This window comes from Acomys russatus, chromosome 25 (genome assembly GCF_903995435.1).
Source record: "Acomys russatus chromosome 25, mAcoRus1.1, whole genome shotgun sequence".
NCBI lineage: Eukaryota > Metazoa > Chordata > Mammalia > Rodentia > Muridae > Acomys > Acomys russatus.
The window spans coordinates 16,917,322-16,943,594 of record NC_067161.1 but is presented as its reverse complement, the minus strand read 5'-3'; the positions used below and the strand labels follow the sequence as shown (position 1 = coordinate 16,943,594).

The 26,273-nt window shown below is 47.4% G+C and overlaps 1 protein-coding gene across 1 annotated transcript in view; it reads left to right on the top strand.

Annotated features, from left to right (window-relative positions):
- Dock2 (dedicator of cytokinesis 2) overlaps positions 1-26,273 on the top strand; it is a 403,715-nt gene that overhangs the window by 357,762 nt on the left and 19,680 nt on the right. Inside the window, exons 35-44 of the mRNA XM_051167750.1 lie at positions 4,006-4,162; positions 5,792-5,832; positions 9,597-9,687; positions 10,539-10,658; positions 14,157-14,246; positions 15,727-15,831; positions 17,864-18,005; positions 22,627-22,708; positions 23,792-23,876; positions 24,561-24,647. Coding sequence (XP_051023707.1) covers positions 4,006-4,162; positions 5,792-5,832; positions 9,597-9,687; positions 10,539-10,658; positions 14,157-14,246; positions 15,727-15,831; positions 17,864-18,005; positions 22,627-22,708; positions 23,792-23,876; positions 24,561-24,647 — 1,000 coding nt within the window. The remainder of the gene's footprint in view (positions 1-4,005; positions 4,163-5,791; positions 5,833-9,596; positions 9,688-10,538; positions 10,659-14,156; positions 14,247-15,726; positions 15,832-17,863; positions 18,006-22,626; positions 22,709-23,791; positions 23,877-24,560; positions 24,648-26,273) is intronic.

The window sequence follows — 26,273 nt, the reverse complement described above, 5'->3', positions numbered from 1 at the left end:
TTAGGAAGCATCTGGCACACAGCAGGTACATGTTTAATGAATGTGCTTCAGTCCCTCGGCCTGGCTCCCAGTTCCTGTCATTGGCTGCCTGGTAATTGCCCTGCCTGAGAGGCCTTCTCTTGAGGCTTGGGAGAATGGTCCGGCATCCCAATTTCCTGTCCTCTGTGCTCACTGGGGCTCTGGTATAGCTCTGCTTTTGGACTCTTTCCTCAGCCTCCCTGAAATTTTGCCTTTCATAGCAAATGCAAACAAAAGGGTTTGCTCTGGCCCCCTATCACAGTCCCCCACCCTGCCCCGCCTAGCATGGTCAGAGCCTAGCAGGAGCCATGGAGCCCCTGGAAGCAGGGTCTCACCTCAGCCAGCCTGCCTCTGCCTGATGCTGGACATGGATTCTTTACACACATATATCGCAAACCAGACCCATTGGGGGAGTGTTGGGGGGAACCACTGGGAGAAATCTGACTCTCCAAGGGGCAGAAATCAGTGCTTATCTTAAAGTTCTGAGAGGGTAAAAAAAAATCTAAATATTGACCAGAAGTTGCACCTCCTTTGCTCTGGCAATTTCCATTTCTAAAAGCGGATGAAGCCCTGTAGCAGGCTTCAGACTACCAGCGGGGTCTGCGAAAGCCTTCCTGAGTGATTCTTTATCAAAGGAGTCCCATGGTGGTTGGGGAAATTAAAAGCAGCTCATTATTTTCCTCCTGAGACAGAGGTGTGAATGATTTTTCACACCAAATGAACCAGGCCAAACCCTGGCTGGAGTCAGGGCCTCATCAGAATGGCCAGGGGCCCTGGGCCCTGCTCCTCCCTCTGTCCTCCTTCAGCCTCAGTTTCCTTACCTGCAAATTAGAGGTAAATATACAGCCCTCCCCTTGCGTGTTTCATCAGGACTGAATGGGGCGGATGGCTTGCAGGTGCTTCTCGCGATTGCTTTCCTTTCTTGGCTTCTTTTCATTTTATTTCATTAGCACAGTTGCCGATAGTGCAGGTGTGTTAGGATTCTATTCCTACTATCATCCAAGTGAATCCGGAATGTAGTCATTCGGAGCCCCGAGGCTGCTTGTGTTTCTCCAGCTTGGTCACCTCAGTTTCTGTAGCACTTCCTTCTAGTCTCTCATTCAGGCCCTGAGATGGCTTAGAGCCTCTCTAGACAGCGTCAGCCCTCTGGTTCACCTTAGATGATAAACGGCACATTTGTGACTAAAATGGGGCTTCCTGCCCTATGCCAGCTACAGTTTTGAACCCGGAACCAGGGCTTAGACATAGGATGAGGCTGAATCTTAATCCCCACCTGCTTTTGCACAGTACACTGCAGACTGACAGAGTATCCCGGTCCTCCCCACCCTCCAAGCTCTCCTCCCAAATGGATGGGATAACAAGACTCCTCCCTCTAAAGGCCTCCTGTAATTCAGGGAGGTGCCACTGTTTCAGTCCCTAAGGCCTTTGACCTGTGAACGGTGAGGTCAGCACACCCTATCTGCTGAGGGAGGAATCTTCCACATGGCCCCACAATTCCCACAGCTTTCTTATTGTCACTTGTGGGATTCAAAGGAGAGAGTTGTGTTACCTTGACAGGACAGTCATCAGGATCCAGTCCCAAACGCTTCACAGTTTGTTTATGCTTTAGGGGTCAACATAACGACTGCCTTAAGGAATTATGGGGATTCAGACGGGATGAACAGTAAAACAGACTTAGCATGCTGTCAGGAGAGTGGGCAATCCTCAGTTGCACACTGGAGTTCATTTTTATCTCTCTGTGGACCTCCCCTGCCCAAAGAGGACCTCCAGGTTCCTGGGTCTTGATGATCTCCAAACCCACAGTTTGTGGAACAATAGAGGTTGGTTGAGTGGGTAGATGGGTAACTGCCCAGCTCACCAATCCTCAATGGTGTGAGTTGCCTTCCTGCACACACTGAGAGGACAAAGACACCAAGGCACTCAAGACAAATCTCTTACACCCCTAGGTGGCCCAGGTCCCTGGAACACTGGAAACTAGGTGGCAGGCCCTCAGACCCCAGCCCAGAGTCCCAAATCAGACATCATTAGAAGAGTGCTCAGATGATGTCCACACAGGCTGGAGGATCACGGGAGTGGTCCCCAATGCTGGCTAAACACTAGAATCACCCAGACAGCCTCAGAACAAATCACAGCTGCCCAGCCTCTAGAGGTTCCGAAGATGTGGCTTAGACTGGGTATGGCATTGTGAAAGTTCCCCCCAGACAGTCCAGCGTGGTGCAGGGCTGAGAACTCTTGTTCTGGCCAAGATTGAAACCAGGCATGCCCTCTGCCTGGAGTCCCACACCAAATGCCGCCTAGAGCCGGACTGAATATCTTCAGGGTGGGGAACTGGGCTGGATGCGGCTGTCTCAGAGATGGAGGTACAGCTGCCGCTGAACCAGACAGGTGTAAATCACAGGCCGTTTGCGTTGCTTGTTGAGAGCTGGGAACAAGGGCTCTTCCTAGGGCAAGATGGATGTGTCTGCTCCGAGCCACAGTTTGAGATGTCACCTCCTTGTAGCCTAGCATGGCTTCTGGAATGAAATGACCCTCCAAAGTCCTTGTGGGTTTTTTTTTTTTCCTTTCTCCTGAGATCTCTTGGGAACTTTACTGCCCAGAGGACAATGACTAGAAACAAACCCAGTAAACAGACTACAGTGTCTGGGGGGCGGGGAATCTCTCCCCAAACTGAACAGTGGTTGGCTTCATGCCTAAGGTCACCTCTTAAACTTCCAGCTGACCTTTCAACCCTTCTCTGCCTTAATGTCCTCTTCTGTAAAACACGGAGGAAGAATTTCTAGTTGTTGAAATTCCCCCAAGGGATCAACACAGTGCCTGGCACCGCACATGTGATTGAGGAGAACTGTCACTGGAGCAGGCACGGCTCTCTGCATGTTGGTGCCGCTCCACTCCACTGTCCCTACTGTAGTACTTAGCAGCTGGTGGGTGTTTTAAGAATGACACAGGTAAAATTTTTATGCTAATTTTATGAAGTTTTTTTTTTTTTTTTCAGTCTATGCTCTTATGTTTAAGTAGAAAAACAAAACACTTCCCTCCCTTCTTCACCTGCATTCCTCACCAGAAGGGGCCACAGTTATGTGGCTGGTGTTTATTCCTCCTGACTATCCGTCTCGGGACGCTTTGTGGGTTCCCATACACAGTGTTGGATGATAGAAACGGCGTGCCACAGCCAGGCTACTGATACTTACCAACTGTGTGACCTCGAGCAAGTGAGGCGACCTTGCCATCCTTTAGTATGGCACACTTGTAAATCTCCCATCTCTTTAGAGCATGGTGGGACATTAGAGGAGATAATCTTTTTATGATGCTAAGAATAGCACTCAGGACATGGTCAACTCTGAAACAATTAACTAAATGAAAGCAAATTGTTTGAAATACTTACGCATCTCATTTGGCCATATATTTTATGGAGCTTTTTATGTAACTAATCCATTCCCTAATACTTTTTAATGGCTTTATAGAACCATGTTGTGTGAAAATACTTCAATTTGCTTAACCTTTTTCTGCTTGATGGACACTTTGGATGGTTCCAGCTGTTTCCCTATCTTTTACAATTTAAAAACTCTGTAAATAAACCCTGAAGGAGTCCTGGAAGTATTTCTTTAGCACAGAGTCCTATAGGGAAGACTCCATGAAGTAGAGTTGTTGAATCAGAAGATATATACATATAAAACATTGCTAGATGTTGTGAAAAATCACTTCCCAAAATAGTCACACTGCTGTACTCCTACTGTGGCCATAAATTTAACCATGTCCCACCCTTACACACTGTACACACGTGTTTTGTTTTGTTTTGTTTTGTTTTTTACTTTTATGTTTCCCATTCTGATAGTATAAGAATATTTGCTGTGCTGTACGGATAGATTACTGTTTGGGTGAAGGAAATATGACAGCCCCAAGCTTGAGTTCACTGGCCACTTGTGTCGCGTTCCATCCGACAACCACACAGTTTCCCAGTATGAACTCAGCACCCTGCTCTCCTCACAGCCTGATGGAGTGCACAGCAGAGCATCCGACCATTGCCAAGTCAGTGGAGAATTTTGTGAGCTTGGTCAAAGGGCTGCTGGAGAGGTTGCTGGATTACCGGGGAGTGATGACAGACGAGAGCAAAGACAACCGGATGAGCTGCACCGTGAACCTGCTGGTGAGTGACTTCAAGGCCCCCCATGGACCAAGTTGCACCCACATCCTACTTCAGGCTGAGCTTGGGTCTCCCTTCTGCTCACGGATGAGAAGCAGGGCTAACCGCTGTGGACCTCAAAGGTGCTTAAAATCCCAGCTCAGCATCTATGCTCTGTGTCTTGATGTTTTCTGTGCTTCCTCTAAGGGCTTCATGCATCCCACAGAAGGAAGATAGCAGCATAACTAGTGTGTTACATGTGCCACCTGCCACTCCTGGTGCTCTGGAAATATAAATTCTGCCCCTCCAACTCTGTTCTGTCACCCCTTCTATCTGACATGGACTCTTTTATAACAGCTTAGATATTGCCATTGATTTTTTCAGAATGCTGAAGGGACTTTAAAAATCCTGACCACAGCAGAAAGAAATTCAGTGCTAATAACTCCACCAGGCCTGATTTACATAAAGAGCGTGGCAAGGGGTTTTCCGGTTTCTCTCTGGAGGTTGTTGAAGAAACTTGACCTTCATCAGCCAGACCAGGGCATGCCTGGGACAGGGGCACCCAAAATAGTAAGACAAGAGTAGTGCAAGGGCCAGGCAACGTCAGACCAGTGAACACTGCCTTCCCACAGCCTGCATGGCCTGGAACGAGTCACTGGGCCCTTCTCTAAGCTGCAGGGGCCTGTGCATGCTCACGTCCCACAAGTGGCTCTTAAGTTGGCTCCAAATCTGTAAGGATATGTTTTAAATTGTCACAAGTCTAGGGCCTCCAGTATCAGGGTCCAAGGCGACTACCAATCTAAATGGCCCCTAACCGGGAAAAGATGGCTCAGCAAGTTAAAAGCACACCGAATGCTCTCCTAGAAGACTAGGTTCAATTCCCAACAGCTATGTCAGGCTGTTCACAGATACTATATCTTCAGATCTAGGGGACCATCTTTTGGCTTCCCTGGGCACACACATGTGGCATACACTCATACATACAGACTCTTAAGTTAAATAAACAATAAACAAACACCTCTTCTGAACCCAGCCTAGTTAAATACACCTGTAATCCCAGGAGGCTTGTGTAGGAAGATCAGGCATTTGAGACTTGCTTGAAGCTACATAGGGAGACTACCTCAAAATACAATAACACCAAACAAAACAAAACAAAACAAAAAACCCAAATTTTAAACAAACAACAGCACCTAAGTTGGCACTGGGGTATCTCCCAGTCAACTGTCAAGGTTAAGTGCTCTAGCTATGGAGTCACATAACTCCAGAAGGTTCTGTGCTGTCAGAACTGGGATATGCTCCCTGGTGTCTATGTTTAAGCCAGGCTGCCTTTTAAAATAGACTGCCCTGGGTCTTGACAGCCTACCTACCACTCAGACCAGCAAATATCTCGCTGCATCCCCCGACGTGTGATGAGGGAGACATTCGCTCTGTCCCCCGTACAGTCAGGGAAGCGCCTTGCGCAGCAAAGTCTTTTGAAGAGTATGCAGTCAGCAAAGGAAACTTCTCACTCATTCTTGGGGTTCTCAGACAGTCAACAACAATCTCTCTCTCTCTCTCTCTCTCTCCCCCTCTCTCATCTCCACCTCCATATTCTCTTTCCCCAAAGTCCTGCAAAGAAAAGCACTCAATTCTGTTTTTTCCTCCCCTGACTAGAATTTCTACAAAGATAACAACCGGGAAGAGATGTACATAAGGTAAGATTTTTTTCTTTTATTTTCTTTTTTTAAAAAATATTTTATTAATTTATTCATATTACATCTCAATTGTTAGCCCATCCCTTGTATCCTCCCATTCCTCCCTCCCTCCCGCTTTCCCCCTACTCCCCTCCCCTAGGTCTCCCCTTAGACTTGATTTCTTAGCACTTGGCTTTTGGTGTTCTAATTCCTTGCAGTTTCCCAAGGCTTGGTGACACTTTCTGTTTTCCCATGGTCATCACCCTCAAACTGCTTGGAGCTCTCGGACTGCCCCATTGTCCCCCCTCTGTGCATTTCCCTTAAGCTGTGTCATTTGAGCTGTGCTTTCATTTGCTTCTGCCATGAGACAGCATGGGAGATCCTCTTTAGTCCAGGAACGTGGTAAGCCCTTAGCTGGCTTGTTTTGAAAAGAAGAAAGGGGGCTGGTGAGATGGCTCAGCAGGTAAAAGTGCTTGCTTCTAAGCCGCTGAAGACCTGAGTTCCATCCCTGAGACCGACACAGGGGAAGGAGAGAACTGATTCTCTCATGCTGTACTCTGACCTCCACACACGTGCTGTGACACACACACACACACACACACACACACCCTCTCTATGCATATACACATGTATACATGCAAAGTGGATATGATAGGAAAAAATAAACAAATAAGTAAGTAAGTAAATAAATAAATGAATAAATAAAAGGGAAAAAATAACATGTGGCATATGTCTCCTTCCTGCTAGGCATTTACTAGGCATTTAAGTTTATCATGAGAAGCTTTTCTGAAGGCATTATCCTGGAACAAAAAACCTCCTTTGCCAATTTTCTCAGTAGCTCATATTTTTTCCTGCAAAAAACTATATTACTCCTATTTTTTTACTCATTATAAAAATAACAGACTTTTTCATCAAAACAAAAAACCTCATAAAATACAGACTAGCAAAACAAAATATGAAATAAATTTCTAAAATACATACATATTTCAGACTTTTTATGCTTATATATACATCTAGTTTTGTATGTATGCTATTTCTGCAAAAATGTAGTTATATTACTAATAATTTATTCCTCACTCTTTTTTACTTGACAAGATGTATTTCAGCTTTACTTGTAATGAAACTATGAAATTTCCTTTCTAAAATATGCTGTCATTTACATAGCTAGCCCTGTATTGTTGAACAGTTTCGTCGTTTCCCACATTTTTCTGCAATAAACAGCAACAATGAGTTCTTGGCCACAGGCCTCTGTGCTTTCCTGCGAGTCCACAGCCCCAGCGTGTCCTGTCAAAAGCTGAGCCTGTCTAGCTAAAGTCACTCTGCTCCCACCACTGTGTAGGTTCTTGTTTTCCACTGGTGCAGTTATGGTGAGAAAGTCATTCTATGGGCTCTCGTGAGCTTTGTAACACATGAAGCTTTGGGGTCTGCAGGGCCAGAACAGCCTTTTGGGATGAGTCACTCCAGTCACTGTTGTGATGTTTTGTTTGTTTGTTTGTTTTGTGTGTGTGTGTGTGTGTGTGTGTGCGCGCGCGCGCGCGCGCGCACGCTCCGAGGGTGAGATGAGAGACTCTACACTATATGCCCAGTGTAGGCTTTCCTCTCTCCAAACTCTGCTCTTTTCCACTTCAGAAGCACAGATGGTAAGTCCCAGACCCCCACAGGCTTGGAAATTAAGGTCTGTGTTAATCTAGGAAAGCCGCCATATTGGCCCACTCCAGACGTTGCAGAGAGGCAAACGGATGTTCTGGAAGCTTGTTCTGTTTGACAGGCATATTTAAAACACTTTTAATTGATTGCCAACATTTTTACATTTAGACACCTTGTAAAAAAAACCTACAGGTTTTTTCCCTGAAAAACTGAGAAGTCATCACAACAGTGTACCCCCATCCCATTCTATCAGTTGTCACCTCATTGGGTGGTGGTGGCCCTCTTAGATGCAGCTGTGCCCGTGGAATTTGTTGTTCCCTATGGCACCTCATTCAAGCGTGCAGGGGCATCTGACTCAGTAGCCCTGGTGGGCTCATTAACATTTCTTCTTTGGGGCTGTATAGCAGATGGTTAAGCCTTAAAATTAACAAAGGAGAGAAGAGGAGGGCCTTAGCTGCTTCAGGAGTTGAAATGGCATGGGAGGATGCTCCCTTAAGATACTCTCCTGGAGGTTGTTGAGCTCAGCCATCAAGGGGATCTAATGGGTGGTCGGTAGGGAAACGATGAGATAGGATTGAGCCATGTATGCAGAATAGGTGTTTCCAACTTCCAAACTCTCTCTCTGGAGATCGTGCATGACTTTGCTGATGACTGCTGGGGAAGAGTGGAAAGATTGCAGTGGTTGTCAAAGCAGCAGCACACATACTCTCTTCTTCTTCTTCTTCTTCTTCTTCTTCTTCTTCTTCTTCTTCTTCTTCTTCTTCTTCTTCTTTTTCTTCTTCTTCTTCTTCTTCTTCTTTTCTCTTCTTCTTCTTCTTCTTCTTCTTCTTCTTCTTTCTCTTCTTCTTTCTTCTTCTTCTTCTTCTTCTCTCTCTCTCTCTTCTCTCTCTCTCTCTCTCTCTCTCTCTCTCTCTCTCTCTCTCTCTCTCTCTCTCTCTCTCTCTCTCTCTCTCTCTCTCTCTCCTGTTCTAACACAAGCCTGAGTTTTCTCATCCTCGGGTCAATGCTGGTGGGATTGGTAGGATAAGTTGAGTCTTTGGGCCACAGCTAATTCCCCTGCCCCCACCACCACACACTTATCATCTACTTCACTTTCTAGATGTCTGGCTGCAAATCCTTCTTGAACGACCTTGTGTCAGTTAGCAGTCCATCACTCTGACAGAATCCCTGGGGAAATGAACTTATCCTAAGGGAGGCTTTATTTCCAACTAGTTGGTTCAGAAGCTTTGGTCCACTGTTCCTTGGTACTGTTGGATCAATTATCAATAATTTATCAAAGTGTCTCTCCTTTGCTCTTCTGGTCTTAGTTCCTTTCCACAGGATTGTTCTAAGGGCTCAGAGCTGGGATGTCACTTGCAAAGAGACGGGAGGTGGGAATGTCACTGTGTCCAAATAGCATCTTCTTTCTCTGGACAGCTCAAAGACTCTCTGTCCTTCCTCTGTCCCCTGCCCTATTCTCTTTTATGCTTTACCAGAATCCTCTAAGGAGAGGACAGGGATGTCCCTTTATGAATTTCACTCTTGTGGATTCTTCCGATTGAGCTGGCACTCAGGCTCACACCCCAGCACTGCTGTGCATAAGTGTGTGAATCCTGGCAGAGCCACTTGTGTTTCCTTCCTTTATTTACATATCCTATCACACTGGGCAGACAATTCTATATCACATGGAATTCTTCACAGCATAGCCCCTAACGCCATGTTTTTGTTTTCACTGGAGTATTGATATCCCTAATGGACCCATGCCATAGGGTTGTCATGGCGATTAGATGGTCCAAAGCATTACATTTATCACAAAGCTGGGCATCATAGTACATGCCTGTAGTCCCAGCACATAGGAGGCTGTCATAGGAAGATGATGAGTTTGAAGCCAGCCTGACCTACATAGGAAGTTCTAGGCTAGCCTAGGCTACATAGCAAGACCTTGCTTCAGGGGTAAAAAGGGAGATGCCATTTAGCATCGTACCTGGTGCACACTGAGGGTCCAACAAGTGCTGGATTCTATCATTACCACTCATGTACAAAAAGGCTGGACGGCTGTCCCCTGTGCAAGAGCCCATCTGTTCTGTCTCGCTCCTTCTCGTCCCCACTATACACCTTGACATCACATCTTGTAAATTGCTACATTTCTCGATTTATAGATACCTGTATAAACTCCGTGATCTTCACCTGGACTGTGACAATTACACAGAGGCTGCCTACACACTCCTTCTCCACACCTGGCTTCTCAAGGTATGGTCCCAGGAAGACATCAACCCTGAGATCCCCACCGGCTCCTCACAGCAAGTCTAAGAGTTTAAAAAAGAATGAAAGAGTCAAAAGAAGAGGGGGGCGGGAGAGAGACAAATGAATTTTTCTTTTCCCAGTAGCCCCCAAACTCCTAACCTGGCAGCATACTTCTCTGTGCTATTTCACCTGCTCCCTGTGGTTCTGAGTGACCTTTGCTTTCAATAACTGCAATAGTCCCCAGGACGTATATTTTCAGTAGTAATAGCATCCAACCAATTGCCAAGGATAAATCATTAGCATGCCCACTAAGCCGCTTCCCGTATCTAGAGAATGTTGCTGCAAAAGCAAGGAATTCTTTCCTTTGGCCTTTGAAGCACTGGGGCCATGTCTCATTAGGGTTTAGAGAAAAATCCTTACAAACTTCACACTGTGAAACTACTAGAAAGCCAAAGATGCCCAATTTAGCCAAAATCAGAATCACTTCACAAATGGAAATTGTAGACAAAATCTGCCTGACCACAGACACCGGGATCCTGGGGAGGCCTGCAGGAGGATGTGCATGGCTTTCTCTTGCTTCCTTGTCAGAGATGTTCTCATGGTGTGTGGTCCCTGGTTCGTCTGTTCTGTCTTATATCATCAGAAGTACCGGGGTGGGGGGCAACTTCCAAGCATCCTGAGGATTCCTACCCATGAAGGCTCCTTCCTCAAAGGAACCCTGACTTTTCAAAGAGGAGCTGAAAGGGGAAAAGGTGTGTGTGATGGGGAGGGGGGAGATCAGGACCTGGACAGGCTGCCTTTCTTCTGTCCTTGGCTGTCACTTAGCTCTGTTTTGCTTCCCCATGTTCTCTCTGCAGTGGTCAGATGAACAGTGTGCATCACAGGTCATGCAGACAGGCCAGCAGCACCCCCAGACCCACCGGCAGCTAAAGGAGACACTCTATGAGACCATCATAGGCTACTTCGACAAAGGAAAGGTAATTGGAGCTTAACATCCTTTGTGGGAGTGTTGGCTATTGGGAGAGACAGGTCTCTCCTGTGCTCTGTTCTTAGTCCTTCCTCTTTTCAACACCTGGACCATTGTGCTTGCTTTGCCCAGCTTGGAGCATCCTCTCACGTCTGTCCCCTGGGAGGCTGAACCTTTTCATTCCTCAGGGTTTTACTTAGATGCCAAGATGTAAAAAGCTTCCTCCGCTACCTTCAGTGCCCCTGCCCTGAGTCACCCATCTCATTTCTTCAAAGAAAAGAACTATGCTACTGTTGATAGCAACCCCTTGCATGGTGTTGACTTGCTTACTCTTTGGCTCCTCACTTTGGAGTACCTTTACTGCGAAGACTTTGCCTCATATACTGCTGGATGCCTGGTGGCTAAAATAGAACCTTACTTACATGCAGGAGTTGATGATACATGCTGGGTAAATGGGTAGGTTCCTAGGTGACACTGTGCTGTCATTGATCTTTTCAGCAAGGATTCTGGCAGGGTAGCCTGGAAAATAAAGCAAAGTGGCTGCTACCCAGCCCTTGCTTCCAGAAGACCTTTAGGCAGCTCCAAGCTGAAGGCCACCATCTGCCCTGTAGGCACCTCAGCCCAGAACTTTCATGCCTGGGCATTGCATCCTTCGGGTCTATCCACAGCTTTGCGTGGCCCCCGCTGACATTCTAGTCCTCCTGCTACCACACTGAAGTAGTAACAGTATCTGCTTCTTCCTTGTAAGGTGACCCTAGGCAGGGAAACGTCGTGGTTGCCAGCATGGAAGCTAGTGGGCAGCAATGCCATCTTGTTAAACTGTAATGGCCACTGTTGCGGCCTAACTATGCCATGTCTTCTCTAAAGCCCTTCCCAAGCCCTCTAGCTCACATGTAGGTCAGCTTCTCTGTGACTGGCAACATCTTGCGCCATCTATCAGGGTACCACTGGATGCTGCGTTTAGGTCTGTCCTGCCTCTGCAGTTCATTGCCTCTGCCTTGGTTTGCTCTTCCCACTTTGCCCAGAAATGATGAAATGAGGTAATGTCTACAGCGGGCTTATAAATTCCTAAGGCTCAGCCGTTGGAAAAGACTGTCCTATAATTTATGATTATAAGCCCCATGAGGGCAGAGACTCTGCCATCTTTTGAGCCTCTTGCCCCACTAGCCATCAAGGAAGAGCTTTCTGTTTGTTTATTGCTGGTTACCTCAGTCCCCCTGGGAGAGTCCCATGAGGGGATAAGGTTTGTCTCCAGCCAGGAATTTGACTCAGCCACCCTGTGCTGAGCAGAGGAAAAAGAAACAAGCGCCCCATGCTCATAGCTCTTATTGTCTTGTTGCTAAAACAGGCATGCCAATCATTGTCAGAGTTTGCATGCTTTCTTCTGATAGTGTGCAGTAACAAACGTAGGGACAAGAAACATGGTGGTGCCTGGAAGTATAGAGGAGGCGGCAGATGGTACAGCTTACCCTGAAAGCCATGGCCATGGAAGCTTCTAGAATGGATGCTAAGCTCTTTAGCTCCCCTCATCTTTCCTTTCCTACAGATACACACAGGCTATCACTCCCTATGTCTATCTTAACACGACCTAGATAGTGCCTCCCCAAGCCCAACAGTTCTGTCGCCTCCTTTTGCCTCACCTCTCACGTTCATGAGAGCAGAAATGGTGTCTCTCCCCCATCTTCGTACCTGTTCAGTGACTGCACAGATTGATGGACGTCCATGCACTGTCCCTAGAACTCAGTCACTGTTCTATAACCAATATATAAAGTCCTGTGATATCAGTGACATCCAGAGGCCCTAGAGGACCCGAGGGAATGCCAGGTATCTGACTACTGCCCTGCTTCTTAGCCTCTTAGAAATCACTTAGCACATGGGGACTTTATTGCTTTCTCCTGTTCCTGTACTGATGGGAAACAGACACACACACACACACACACACACACACACACACACACACACACTGTTGTGTCCAACAGTCCTGTGGCCCAGCCAGGATCATTACCCAACCTTCTTGTTCAGGGTGAAGCCTGCAAACTGGGGTCCTCCTGGCCCATAAAGCATTTTTATGCTGCTCACTAAGCTGTCTTGGGTTTACTGCCATGGCTCCTCTGCTCCGCACTTGGTTTTATTTATTTTTATGCTTGAATGCAGAGAGTACTTTCGTTAAGAAGCTCACAATGAATTTTGGCATCCTCTGCTCTCTCCTCCCCCCACCTCCCCCAGATTCTCCATTTAAGTGCATTTTCTGTTTTAAACCCTATGTGGAATGGGAGTGGGTATCTTCTGAGACTGTCAAGCTTCCTCCAGCCAGACCTGCCTCTCCCCATGCCTGGCTGCAGAGCTTACTGATGCGTCAGGGGTCTAAGATGGGAGACAACCTTGGCTTCTGGCTTAAAGTCAAGCAGCAAAGAAAAAGCCCCTGTGTCTGGGGTCCGTATTGTTAGTTTACTTTAGAGACAGAGAAGACCCACTTTGAGAGGGTTGTTTTTTGTTTGTTTGTTTTTTGTTGTTGTTGTTTTTGGTTTTTCAAGACAGGGTTTCTCTGTGTAGCCTTGGCTGTCCTGGAGTCACTTTGTAGACCAGGCTGGCCTCGAACTCACAGTGATCCACCTGCCTCTGCCTCCCGAGTGCTGGGATTAAAGGCATGCACCACCACCACCCAGCTGAAAGTTTTAGTGATGCTTTGATACCCTAGTACATTCCTCCCTAAACTTTCATGCTGCTGCCTACTTACCTCCACACCCATAGCACCACAGCACCGCAGCACCACAGCACTCCTCTGCATTGACTGGCAGAGGAGAAAAATCAGATGGCATATGGGGACCCAAATTCATCCCAGAAATGCTCTGATCCCACGCCGTTTGTTTACTCCACTGGGAACCATTTCACTCTAGCTAAGGGTTCTGATGCCTCCCCTGCACTCTGGGGAGCCGAGGGGCTCAGGGAGTAAGCACCAAGTACTTAGAAAGCAGCAAATGGAGTCAACTGGGGGTTGGCCTCCAAGCCCGCTCCTGGTTGGGCAGATGAACCTCCGTTTCTCATTCTCACCTGGAACATGAGGATGCTCTCCAGGTGCTTAGGAAGAAATCAGAGTGCATTTAAACAGCCTGCTCTAGCTGCCTTTAATCTCTACACTCAGTGAGACAGAGGCAGGTGGATTGATGTGACCAAGGCCAGCCAGCTCTACATAGTGAATCCAGGATAGCCAAGGCTACACAGAGAAACTCTGTCTCAAAAAACAAATAGACAAACAAACAAACAAAATAACAGCAACAACAGAAACCCAAACTCCTCCTTTATTCATTAAAAGAGCAGGATGAGAAGCCAGGGAAAGGCTACACTAATAGCAAGTCCGAGGTTCGCTCTGTGTCAGCACTAGGACTGGGTAAGAGGATCTCTGCAGTGCAGCTCTAGGGGGCCAAGGCTAAGCTCAACTCCCTTCTTGAGCAAAGGCTCTGCAAAGCTGAGCCACCTCTAACCGCTTTTCTCCATGATGACCCTGCAGATGTGGGAAGAGGCCATCAGCCTGTGCAAGGAACTAGCCGAACAATACGAGATGGAGATCTTTGACTACGAGCTGCTCAGCCAGAACCTGGTAAGGCTTCCCCTCAAAGCCGCGCACAGCACTCACTCAGCTGGGAGACAGACAGAGAAAAGAGAGGCCTGTGGGTGAGGGAAACAGAAGGATGGAGACAGGTCTGAGTGAGGTCACAGGGAACATCGCCCTTCGATTGTTAGGTGGAGCCGCAGCTGCCGCAGCTGTTGCACTCCCTATAAACACTCTGTTACATTTGCAGTAAAAGTTCCACAAATCACCAAACCAATTAAATAAAAGCACAACTTTGTGCTTTTCAGGGAACAGATAAATCACATTAACACGCTTCCCATCTGGCTGTTGCACATTAGCATGTTGGTGGGGGAAATAGGAAGTAGAGGGTCTAGCCGTCCCTGCCTGCACTGCAGAAGTCAGGGATTAGCAAGGAGCTGAGCTCAGAGAGGGAAATAGAGAGAGCTTCCCGGCTCCTCCTTCATTCTTTACCACGCCTTATGTAATTCCTGGTTGCCCAAGTGCCAGGATCCCAGGCCCTTGCCTCTTGGTCCATAAGGCTAATGTAGACATTTCCACGGAAATGTCAACACGTTGAGAGGATTGACAGCTGGGGTCGGGGGAGGGATGAAGGTCTAGAGCGGTCATCATGTTAAAGTCTGCAGAGCTCTTAGCTCTATGTAAGATATGGCTCAAATACAAATGTGTGTCTGTGCCAGTGGACACTCAGTGACAATACACCTGATCATACAGATGTTTTCAGACATACAGGTGAGCAGTCTTCCAAAGGTGTGAGTTTATATACAATCACATGCCAGGACATCCCACACACTACTGATGTACATTTGCATCCCTGCATGGAGCACATGCTACCCAGGCACCTGTCTAGATCCATATGTAATGGTCTATGTCACATCAAGTGAATCTTGTGACCCATCTCTTCATATGTTTTGCCATGTCAAGATTTCTTTGGGACAAACAATAATTTCCACGTGCTGTGAAGTGTAGAGCGAGCTGCAAACTGCTTTTAAAGATGTGAATATTTGACAAGCACGCGGCTCTTGGAATAGATAAAATATGCCAGGTATGCCCACATAGGAAAATGTCTCTACCTGGAGGCATTTGGGCATCTGTATACTCTCAGAAATGCCTGCTGAGCTGCATGGTCACAAAAAAGGGAGTACAGTGGAGGAATGGCAGGGCCACCAGCTGGAGCTCACTGAGGCCAATTCCATATGGACCAGCTGCCAACTTCTTCCTTCAGGCACTGGAGAAGCTCACCAGAATGGCTTGAGTATGAAATAGGTATATGCGCTCCTGCGAGTGGGTTGCCTAGCACAGTAGGCATGAGCTCTAAGCATGGCTCTACACACTGGAACACAGGCATAGCCACAGACACGCAGCTATCTACATTTGGTATATTGGTTCTGGGGTGAGGGTAATGTCATAACTGTGGATTCTTTCAGTTGCATGTGCCTTGGATATGCATCTGTGTTGTCTTGCTACAAGTCATGTTTTCTTCTCTTAGAGGCAGCAGGCCAAATTCTATGAAAACATCATGAAAATCCTGAGACCCAAACCAGACTACTTTGCTGTCGGATACTACGGCCAAGGATTCCCTTCCTTTCTGCGGGTGGGTTTGCCGGTGACTCGGGTCTGGGGACCCTTGGCATCACAGCTGTTCCTCTGTGCTCTGAAGATCTGTTTGTTCTTGGAAGCTCGCATGTCAGGAGCTGAGCTCCATTGTCAAAGCACTATGATTGTCCCCAGTAGAGTCCTAAATCAGCCCTACCACCCTAACCACCAGTGGTTTCTTATTCCATGAATGGAGCTGCCAGGAGGAGGAGTGGGGGCCCCACTGCAGGAAAGAAGCATTCAGAGAAAGATAAGGCAGTAGCTCTCATTCTCATTGGTCAAGGGATCCCTTTGCTCTCTTAACATTTGTTGAAGTCACAGAGCTTTTCTTTATTTGTGAGCTATCTCTACAAACGTGTACATAAAAAACAAAAACCAAGAAAAAATTTAAATGCCTGGCAACTTACTTAAAAGTAACAAAAAGCCCATATGCAGGGTCATATGTTAACATAAATTATAAATAATAGCTACATTTTTTTCCAGCTTACAAAGTCAGTGAGGAACACTTGTGACAAAAATAGGAGGACAGAGCAACCTGGTCTACATAGAAAATTCTAGGCTGTTCTGGGCTATGTAGAGAGACCCTGTCTCAAGAAAAGAAACAAAAATAGCAAGAGGAGTAAAGTCCACTTGTATTTCTACCCATATCGCTGAAGTCTGACCTGAGGACAAAAGGCTCGATTTCCATGGCGGTGTTGATCTCTTGTCATTGCACAGTGCTTGCACTTCGGGAAAGCTCTACAGAGGAGCAAATGTGAATGAGAAAGACAACGGCACCCTTACTATCATTATGGAAGTGCTAATTTTGATCCTGCAGCTTCCAACAGAATCTCGGGGACCTATAGGGTTCCTGCAGCATCGTGTCTAAGCAGTGTCTTGGTGGCTGCTTTTAACATGTGCCAGGCTGGATTTTTATATCCCCAGGATTGCTTCTGATTTAGGAGTCTGGGGGGCGGTATGTCAGGAAGATGCCAGGGAAATAACGAATCTGACCTCTGAAATGGCCTTACTTGGTTTACAGCGTAGTCTAATAAGTCTCTCCTATACTGCCACCAGTCAGCATGGAAGCCATAGTGGGTTTACAGGAGAAATTGCCATGAATAGCTGTAGGGTAACAGATGGGGAGAAAGAATCCTGGGTGGCTCAGTGGGACCTGCTTAACCTTGTTTGCATATCAGACTCTTCTGAGAACTTCTTAGGGGTGTGTATTCCTGGCATGATTCTCAGATACTACACTGTAGCAGGTGTAGAGGCCTGGGAATCTGATCCCTGGGCCCCTCCTATGTCCAGATGGCTTGGTGTTGACAGGTAAATTACAGGCTTAGGTTTGGACAGAAGAACTTAGCTGCCATTAGACTCAACAAAGATGGCACAGGGTTTCCTACTTTTGTTACTTAGACATATGTGGGTCTCATACTGTTTTGCTGTGGTGGCTGCCCTGTGTATTGTGAGGTGCTTAGCAGCATCCCTGATCTCTTCCTTTACTACCAGGAATATCGCCATCCTTAGTTATGACAGCCAAAAGATAGTTTCAGGAATTGTCAATGTCCCCAGGTCGCCCAAATCACCCCATTGATAACATATGTTCTAGAGAAAGCTAATGTGATCAGAGAAAGGTAAAGAAAATGCCTGCATAGGCTCGGGGCCAGGAGCCACATAACAAGGGGCTTGGATACAGCTCCAGCCCCCATGGCCTCATTGAAGAGAAGTGGACAGCTTTTCGGGCATGTAAATAAAGTGGGTGTGACACGGTGAAGTTATCCCAGAAGCTGACTGTAGATTACTTTAAACAAGGTCTTCACCCTTCACGGTCTCCTGCCCTTCAGAGCTAGGCCTGTTAAAGCAGGTGGTCCACCCAGCTAAGTCAGCCCCTGCTTCCACTGATGAGGAGCTGAGAGGAGAAAGACATACCCAGAGCCGCCCTCTTCTACCAGCCCCAGGCTCAGTTTGAAAGCCTTTGAGCTCTGCTTGAGTTACAAGTTCTGCACGCCCAGGCCCCGGCGTCTCTGACAGGTGTCCTTTCTCTGCAGAATAAAGTCTTCATCTACCGGGGGAAGGAGTATGAGCGGAGAGAGGACTTCCAGGTGCAGCTCTTGAGCCAGTTCCCCAACGCAGAGAAGATGAACACCACCTCTGCCCCAGGGGACGACGTGAAGAATGCCCCAGGCCAGTGTATCCTTGCAGGTTCCTCCAGCCGCATGGCTGTCCATCGCTTTAAATGAGAGCCGCTTCAGAGCTCAGAACTGGCACAAGAGCCACTGGCCGCCGACCTGGGTCTCCAAGGGTGGGATCCGGAGAAGTCATGCCAGCACAACTGTTCCTCTGTAACTGTGGGTGCGCATGCATGGATTCACCCAAGTGTAGACTGGGATGTTTGAAGGCGGGAAAGTGAATCAGTATACTGTACACGGTGTGACAACTACCTATGTATCATTTGCCCTCTTAGGTCATAGGTCATTTTGAGATTGCTTAGTGTGTATGGGAAGACATGTTGATATATTGCACGTCGCATGTGAGTGGCGTCCTGGTGCTCATAGAGGGGTGCATTCGAAACGCAACACCATATGGGTGAACTCAGCCCTTCCCTCTTTCCTTTGCTCTCACCGTGAATACCTTCTCTTGTGTCCTGACTCTGTATCTGACTCTGTGCAGGGTTTTATACCCAAAGTGGTCTGCCTTCAGGTGGGCACAGAGCTGCTATAATGCTACAAGAGATACGTGCAACTAATTACACAATTAGTTGTGTGATTACACTATTCCTTGATGACGATGACATAGCAGTCAGAGCTTAGTGTTAGCTGGGGAGATGGGCCAGATTGGGGTGGGCAGGAGTGGTGTTCTGCGTACAGATGCCTTTCCCAAGGACAGAAAAGACTTTACATTGCCAATAGGATAAACCCCACCCTGAGCCAGGCTTCAAGGCCGCCCCTGACCTCAGCTGTCCAACATTCTCATTCCCAGCTCTTCCCTCTGCTTTTAGGTCTTTCTGCCACTCCATTGTATTTTTTTAATAGGACAGCTTTTTCTTCCTCTGCTCCCTCCCCACTTCTGTTCCCTCTGTTTAGAATGCTGTTCCCTCAGCTCCTGGCTCCACTGGTCTCCACTCACCTATCAGATCCTAATTTGGTGTGTCCCCTCCAGGAAAAACATTTCCCTTGGCACCATCTCCAAAGTTGCCTTTCCTGGGCTCACCATGGCCCTACGACCTCAAGCCCTCTTTGTTTGATTTGTTGCTGTTGTCTTCCTCTTCGTGTATTAGGCTTTGTTCTCCTATACAGGAACACAAAGGGGATGCCAGGTCCCTGAGAAAAGACCTGTGTTACCTGTTTTCCGTGCTAACTCCTGCTTCTCCACAGTGCTTGGCACAAGGCCCGCTCAAGGAAAGTAGTCATGGCTTAACAGAAGGAAAAGAAAAGGAGAGGAAATCAAAAGGATGGAGGGATACAGATGAGAGAGGAAGGAAGGACCAGAGGGGAAGATGCCTAGCATGCAGAGCCAGGAGCTGAGGCTGGCAGGTGTGTGTGTATGTGTGTGTGTGTGTGTGTGTGTGTGTGTGTGTGTGTGTGTGTATATGTGTGTGTGTGTGTGTGTACCATAGCAGCCATGGAGCAAGCCTGGTGGCTTCGTGGACTGTGTGCTCCCACTAGTAGGAGGTAGGATTGTGGAGGCAGGGGCCACAGATGCCAGGGGGAGGCTGGCTATGGAGCCTGGAGGCCCATTTTCTCAGCTGGGGTCCCAGCACCATACCCTTTAGAACAGATAAAGTTACAGCTTTTAAAGTGGGGTGTCAGGGTACATAGCTCTCTGCCTAGGCTGCTGAAAACCTTAATCCAAATATTTTTCCCCTTGGGTGATAAATATTCATCTGTGACCTTTTCATTATGCCTGCCCTCCCTTCTTGCCTGCCCTCCATGGCCATTTGCAGGAGAAAGTGCAACTGGGTGACTGCTGGCTGGCATCAAAGGCCATTGTGGTTACGTGTGAGTCCTGGATGATTACTAGGGCTCCGGTAGTGGAATCCAGGTATTAAATGTCTGCATGGCCTTTGGATGTGGTATGGAGGAGAGAACATGTGTCCTGAACCATGACATCATATTTAGGGCCCTGTGGCCTGGCTCAGTGGCAGGAACAAGGTGCTAAATCAAAGAGGAAGTGCTGACATTTGCTAGATCTCTTCAGGAGACCAAGTGCTTTATGAATATTATCTTCTTAAACCCCATAGAATGTTCTAGAATGGTGTTAAATTTCCATATTTCACCAAGAGGAATACACAAAGCAGAGATGAAGCAATTTGCCTAGGGTCTTGAAGGTAGTTAGAAAAGAAGCTGGGAGCTTTATTTTATTTTATTTTTTAAGATTTATTTATTTATTTATACAGTGTTCTGCCTGCATGTTAGCTTGCACGCCAGTACAGGGCACCGATCTCAGTATAGATGGTTGTGAGCCACCGTGTGGTTGCTAAGAGTTGAACTCAGGACCTTTAGAAGAGCAGACAGGGCTCTTAACCACTGAGCCATCTCTCCAGCCCAAAGCTGGGAGTTTTAAATGCCAAGTTCTGTCTGTCTTAAATCTGTGTTTTAAAGACTGAGACCAGAATGCTATTAACTGTTTTCCATACACTTAACATTTGTGCATCATTTCCTCCCTTTGGCGCATCATATGCCTATTGTTCTCCACATTTTACTACTAGGCAAAGTGAACTGCTCAGACGCAGCTATGGTGAGAGAGCAACGGGGCTAGGATTTGAACTCAGGCCTGCTGCTTGCTACAACCTTGAATTATTAACGTTGTCCTCTTACCTTCTGCTGTTAACAAGTCAACAGGTAGCTTGGAGGGGAAGTAACAGGTCTCACATTTTCTCTCAGGTGTCCAGAGAAGGCACTTAGAAGCAAAGGTCTAGTAGACGTCTGCTGTTGCTGCCAACTCATGCACCAGGCATGGAGAGTCAAGCTAAATAATTCAAGGGTGCCGATGTCATAGGCTTCCCGAGGACAAGTTTGGAGTCTCCTCTTGGATGAGTGCCGGCAGCTCAGATCAATATACATAGCCAAGAATTGCCTCTAAAAGAAATGTTGGCAAACATTTCTGTAGGAGTTGGTCTTGAGAGCTCTGTGCCCCCTGTCTTAACTCCTTAGCTGCTGTCCCGGTGTGTAAACAGTCACTGATCACATGGAGCTAGTAAGCAAGCCATGTTCCCACAAAGACTTATATACAGGCCCTGACATATTGGACATGTATCATTTTCACATGTCACAGCTATTTGAAAATAGGCCATCTGTGCTAAACTTGCACTTGCCACAGAAACAGGCAATGAGATGGGATCAGGCCCAGCACAGTCTGCCAGCCCCCTTCTGCAGCTCTGATGCTCACTCCACAGAAAAAGCTCTCCCAGCTTAGGCTGCCTGGTGGATTAACTGTTGCTTTCTCTTTGAGGTAGCCTTGTACCTTGTGGAAGTACTCTTCAGAGTGAAAACTGTCACCCCCTAGTGTGTTAGCACAGAGAGAGGCATGCCGTCAAAGGGCATGGGAGCCATGGAAGAAAATTACTTCTGACATGGGGTGGCAGGGGGAGGGTTAGCCCTCATGGATAGAGACATGCGCCTTCTACCATGAGGTCTTCAAAAGTCAACAAGAGCAGCTCTTGTTTCCTAGCCGGAAGACTTTCGGAATTGCGGTGGTCGCTGGGTAAAGAGGGGGAAGAAATAACTTGAATGCCTAAAGAGAGAGTGGAGGAATGAAAGAACCGTCGCCGTTCACCTTTTCCACTTAGTCTGTCTGCCATAGAGCCAGCATAACAAGAGTAAAGATGGGGCTAGAATAGCCAAGGCAAAGATCCAGACAGGATGCTTGGCAGTTTGCAGCCTGTGCAGACATCACTAATCAGTCACAGAGCTCCTTCCAGCTGTTCCGTACTTTCTGCTATAGGTTGTCGCTTTGGGATTGTCAAGAGTTGGAGGACAAAATGGCATGTTTGCATGTTATAGATTGGTAGGTCTCTCAGACTTTATCATGCGTGAATACTACCTTAGGGTCTTTGAAAATGCAGAGCCAGACTCAGAAGTGCTGAGGAAGGATGGAGACCTGCCATTTATTAGCGAGGTCTCAGATGAAGTTTTTTTTGCTTTTTGCTTTGGCAAGGTAATTTTGAAGACAGACTGGTCTTACATTCTCATGCACACATAGTTCCCCATGTGTTGTTGGAGTTGGAATTCTCGCATTAATAGCCCCCAAGGTGTATTGGGTCATTGTGTTCTGTGACCCCAGTCCTGGATGTGAAAGAGATTATATCTAAAGAATTTTAAGCATAGACTTAAGAAGCCTAAATAGGAACCCCTGCTCTTTTCTTACAAGCTGTGTGACCTTCAGCAAGTTGTCTGGCTTCTCTGAGCCAACAGGAACAATGGGGGTTAACAATGACACCTAGTGGAATTGGAGAGATTAAAGGGTGCCATGGGAAGCCCTGCTCTGTAATTGATAGAGAACCATCTATTCATTAGAGGGCATTACTGCTAATGGCAATCTGGCCATGATGCTGGTGATTAAGCTGCTAAGCAATTCTGTTAGTTAGAGCAGAGCCTGGGAGAGAGTTGCAAGGCGGTGGTCAGCTCTGGTAAAGCCCAAAGTGAGTGCTCACTGGTCATTGGGATGTTGAAGGAAGCTGGCAACTTAATGGTTGAATAAAAGCATGCTCTCAGAAGGACCGACCTAGACGCTCTCAGCTGGTTCCTATGATGTTTGGAATTCTACTGTGGCCAACAAACATGTTTCAAATCCTTAACTCGGGTGACACCAGACATCCAGTGTTTCACTGTACAGCCTGTCCTGGATGAACACCCCAGGTTCAAGAACAAGCCAGTGCCTGACCAGATCATAAAGTAAGACCCACAGCCCATTGCAGTAGGAATGGAAAGGACTCCAAGAGGCTGAGCTGGTGGCAGGACAGTCCTCAGTACCTTTTTCCTCAGCCGGTCTATCCTGGCTTTCACTTTGGGGAAAATAATTGCCCCCAGGTACCTGGGCTATGTCTGTAATTAGGCCAAAGCCAGAGATGAATGGGAGGGGCAGGTTGGGGTGTGTGTGGCTAGTTCTATGTGTGACAAGTCCTCAGGAGGCATGAAACTGAACTGATGTGGAAGCCTTCTGCTCAGGCTGATCCTAGAATGGTCCCAAGGATGTAAGTAGGAGGAATTGGCAGGTGACGGAATGGTGGAAGGATGGAACAAAGTGGCTCTGGGCATGCTGGCACATTGTCCCAAAGGAACGTTGTTTCAGCCTTTGGTGAGGGTGTGGGCTAATGATGCATACATTCTGGCAGTGACAAAAGTAAAGTAACAGCATGCAGGCAGGTGCCCAGCTGCTTCCTCTCAGACTGCACAGTCATTGAGGAAGCCACGAGGTGGGGGCTTGCAGGGTCCTTGGCTGCACCCCTCTCCACCTCCTGTTCTTACCTCTGGATACACCATGCAGTAACAAGAGTTCCCTAGGAATACACAGCCCCTCCAGGAGCCTCATGCTTGCATCATGGCATACAGTTGCACTGACTAAATGGGAGCCTCCCTCTCCCTCTTGGCCATGCACCTGTAGACAGGGGCACCTCTGTAGATAGCAGAGTACCCCACAAGTGATTCTCCCCCACATATTCAGAAAACTGAAAGGGGATGACCTAGGCTCCTAAGGCAAACCCTGGTGCTCACTTTGGGGATGTTTAGCTTGGTCCTTAGGTATTCTAGACCCTTCCATTAACTGAAGGAAACAATGACACAGATCATGTTTGGTGCAAATGCCTAGGGTGTAAGGCCACTCTTGCTTCTGAATCACCCTGCAACCCTGTGCAAATCAGTTCTTTTATGGAGCTCTAACCCAGACCTTGAAATGTCAGAGCTCTGCCAGATTCAATGTTTAAGGTGTCAGCTGCTGGGCGTGGCTTCCAGAAGTTTCCACTCCTTCCTGTCTTTCAGCTTTTACAAGTCCAATTACGTGCAAAAGTTCCACTACTCCAGGCCAGTGCGCAGGGGCACTGTAGACCCAGAAAATGAGTTCGCGGTGAGTATCTCCCCTCCTCAGCCATCTTCAGCAACTGGAATACACCTCTGCCAGCCACAGGTGGTAGAGAACATGACCCAGAGTCAGGGAGCATGCCACAGAGAGGATGGCACATCTATTGCGTCTTCTCATTCTTTGCGTTTTCCAAGATGTAACAGGGCTTCCTGCCAGATGACCTTGACAGTCAAGGGCATTTGTGTACTTCCAGGGGGCTAAGAGTGTGGCTGAAGCAAGCCCTCCAGCACGCCCATTGTCGATGAGCCTCAGCATTTACTGAGTGAATGCTGTCACTGCCCCGAGTGCTAGCCTCCTGTGTACATATTTCCCAGCTTGGACCTGTCATCTCTCCCCAAGGCTGGAATGAGGTGGTGACTCCAAGTTCCCCTCAGCTCTCAGCCTGTGAGTCTTAATATTTTGGGGAGTAAGCATCCTTTTGGGAATCTGATGAACACTGTGGACTCTTCCCCTAGGCTACCCAAATGGACACACTCAAAACTGACTAAGAATTCAGACTGTTGGTAAATCCTGGTAGAACTGACTAAGCCTAAGGCCAGAGAAAAGTTAAACCAAGTGTTAAGGATTCCACAGGGTCAGGTAGCGGGGAACTGAAATCTCTCTTCACCTCTGGGTGCATGGGAGGCAGCAGATTTCATGAACCTGAGTCTGTTGCTCTTGTCTCCCCAGTCCATGTGGATTGAGAGGACATCCTTCCTGACCGCGTACAAGCTGCCTGGCATCCTGCGTTGGTTCGAGGTGGTTCACATGTCTCAGGTGAGTCTCAGGGGGTCATGGCACCCCCTCTCCTCTGACAGGCAGGGCACAGTGAGCCTCAAGAGGACTCTTTGATTGTATAAAGGGGACAGTTTATGTTTAAAGGGCCTATAGGAATCCCAGAGCAGGCAGCACCCAGGGCATCTGCTGCCAGGGTATCTTTTCTAAATCACTAGGTAACTTTTTGTTACCTAGTAATAAAAGGTTCTCTAGACACCAGTAGTTGAAAAACATCTTTGTGATGGGGCCTAGGGGAAGGGAGATGGGATGAATCAGGCTCTGGAAGACCATCCACCCAGTTAATCCTTCAAAGTTCTCCAATCTAGACCCAAGGACTACAGTATAACATTCTGCAGTGTCCTAGAGTAAGCCATTTTCTATTGGGATAGACTGGGCTCAAAGAGGAAAAATCGGAAAGCCAGAGGCAGGTCTGAGCTCCCTTGTATTGACAGTGGACGTGTATTTTTATGCTATATTTACTTATTTATCTATCTAAATGTGTGTTCGCTTGTGTGTGTGTGTGGACGCGCGTGCGAGCATGCGTGCACCCATGCACATGCATGCTATGATGTGTGTATGTGTGTGGGTTCCAGAGGACGACTTCAGGAGTTTGTCCTCTCTTTCCATTATGTGGGTTCCTGGCATTGAACTTGGGTCTTCAGGCTTGGTACACAATTTCCTTGCCCACTGAGTCATCCCAGGAGCTCCAGAACAGAGGTTTTTACTTTTCACCACAGAGTCTCTGTGTCCCCTGTTAGCTAAGGACTGTGCAGTTCCTCATATCCACAGGCCAGACCAGCACAGCTGTGAGAATCCTTATAGGTAGGAATATATATATCTCAGATATCTTCATTTTTTTATTCATTAAAAAACTATTTCATTAGTGACTAACACACAGCAGACGCTATTCTGAGCCCTGGAGATTTCCAAGGCGTTGCTTCCATTCTAGTGAGTGAGAGACACTAAAAGGTCAAAGTAAACACAATGTGTCAGACCATAATGAAAGGGGGAGGGGCAACAATTTTAAACCACAGCATCAGAGGAAGCTTCCTTGTCAAAATGGTTTGAGCAAAGGTCCTGGGGCAGAGAGAAGATACTGAAGAGATGGGCTTTCTTCTCTCTCTCTCTCTCTCTCTCTCTCTCTCTCTCTCTCTCTCTCTCTCTCTCTCTCTCTCTCTCTCTCTCCTCTCTTTTTGTTGGGTGGTTTTTTTGTTTGTTTGTTTTTTTAAGATAGGGTTTCTCTGCATAACAGCCCTGGAACTCATTTTGTAGACCAGGCTGGCCTCAAACTCACAGAGATCCACTGCCTCTGCCTCCCAAGTGCTGGGACTAAAGGCATGTGCCACCACACTGGGCTTAAAGAGATGGGCTTTTCAATAGAGCAAGCAGCTGGCCTAAGGCCCTAGAGACAGATCATCTCCAAATCAGAACAGTAAAGGCCTGAGTAATAGTAATCGGATGCCAGGTTATATGGGGCTTTAGAGACACTTTGGCTTCTCTGTAAATGACCCAGAGCCCTGTACAGAGGAGAGATGTGGCCTGACCAATATGTTCAAGCTACTGGTTTATATCAGCACTAAGATCGCCGCACTCTGGCATCCAATACCCTCCTTAGTGAGCCCATAG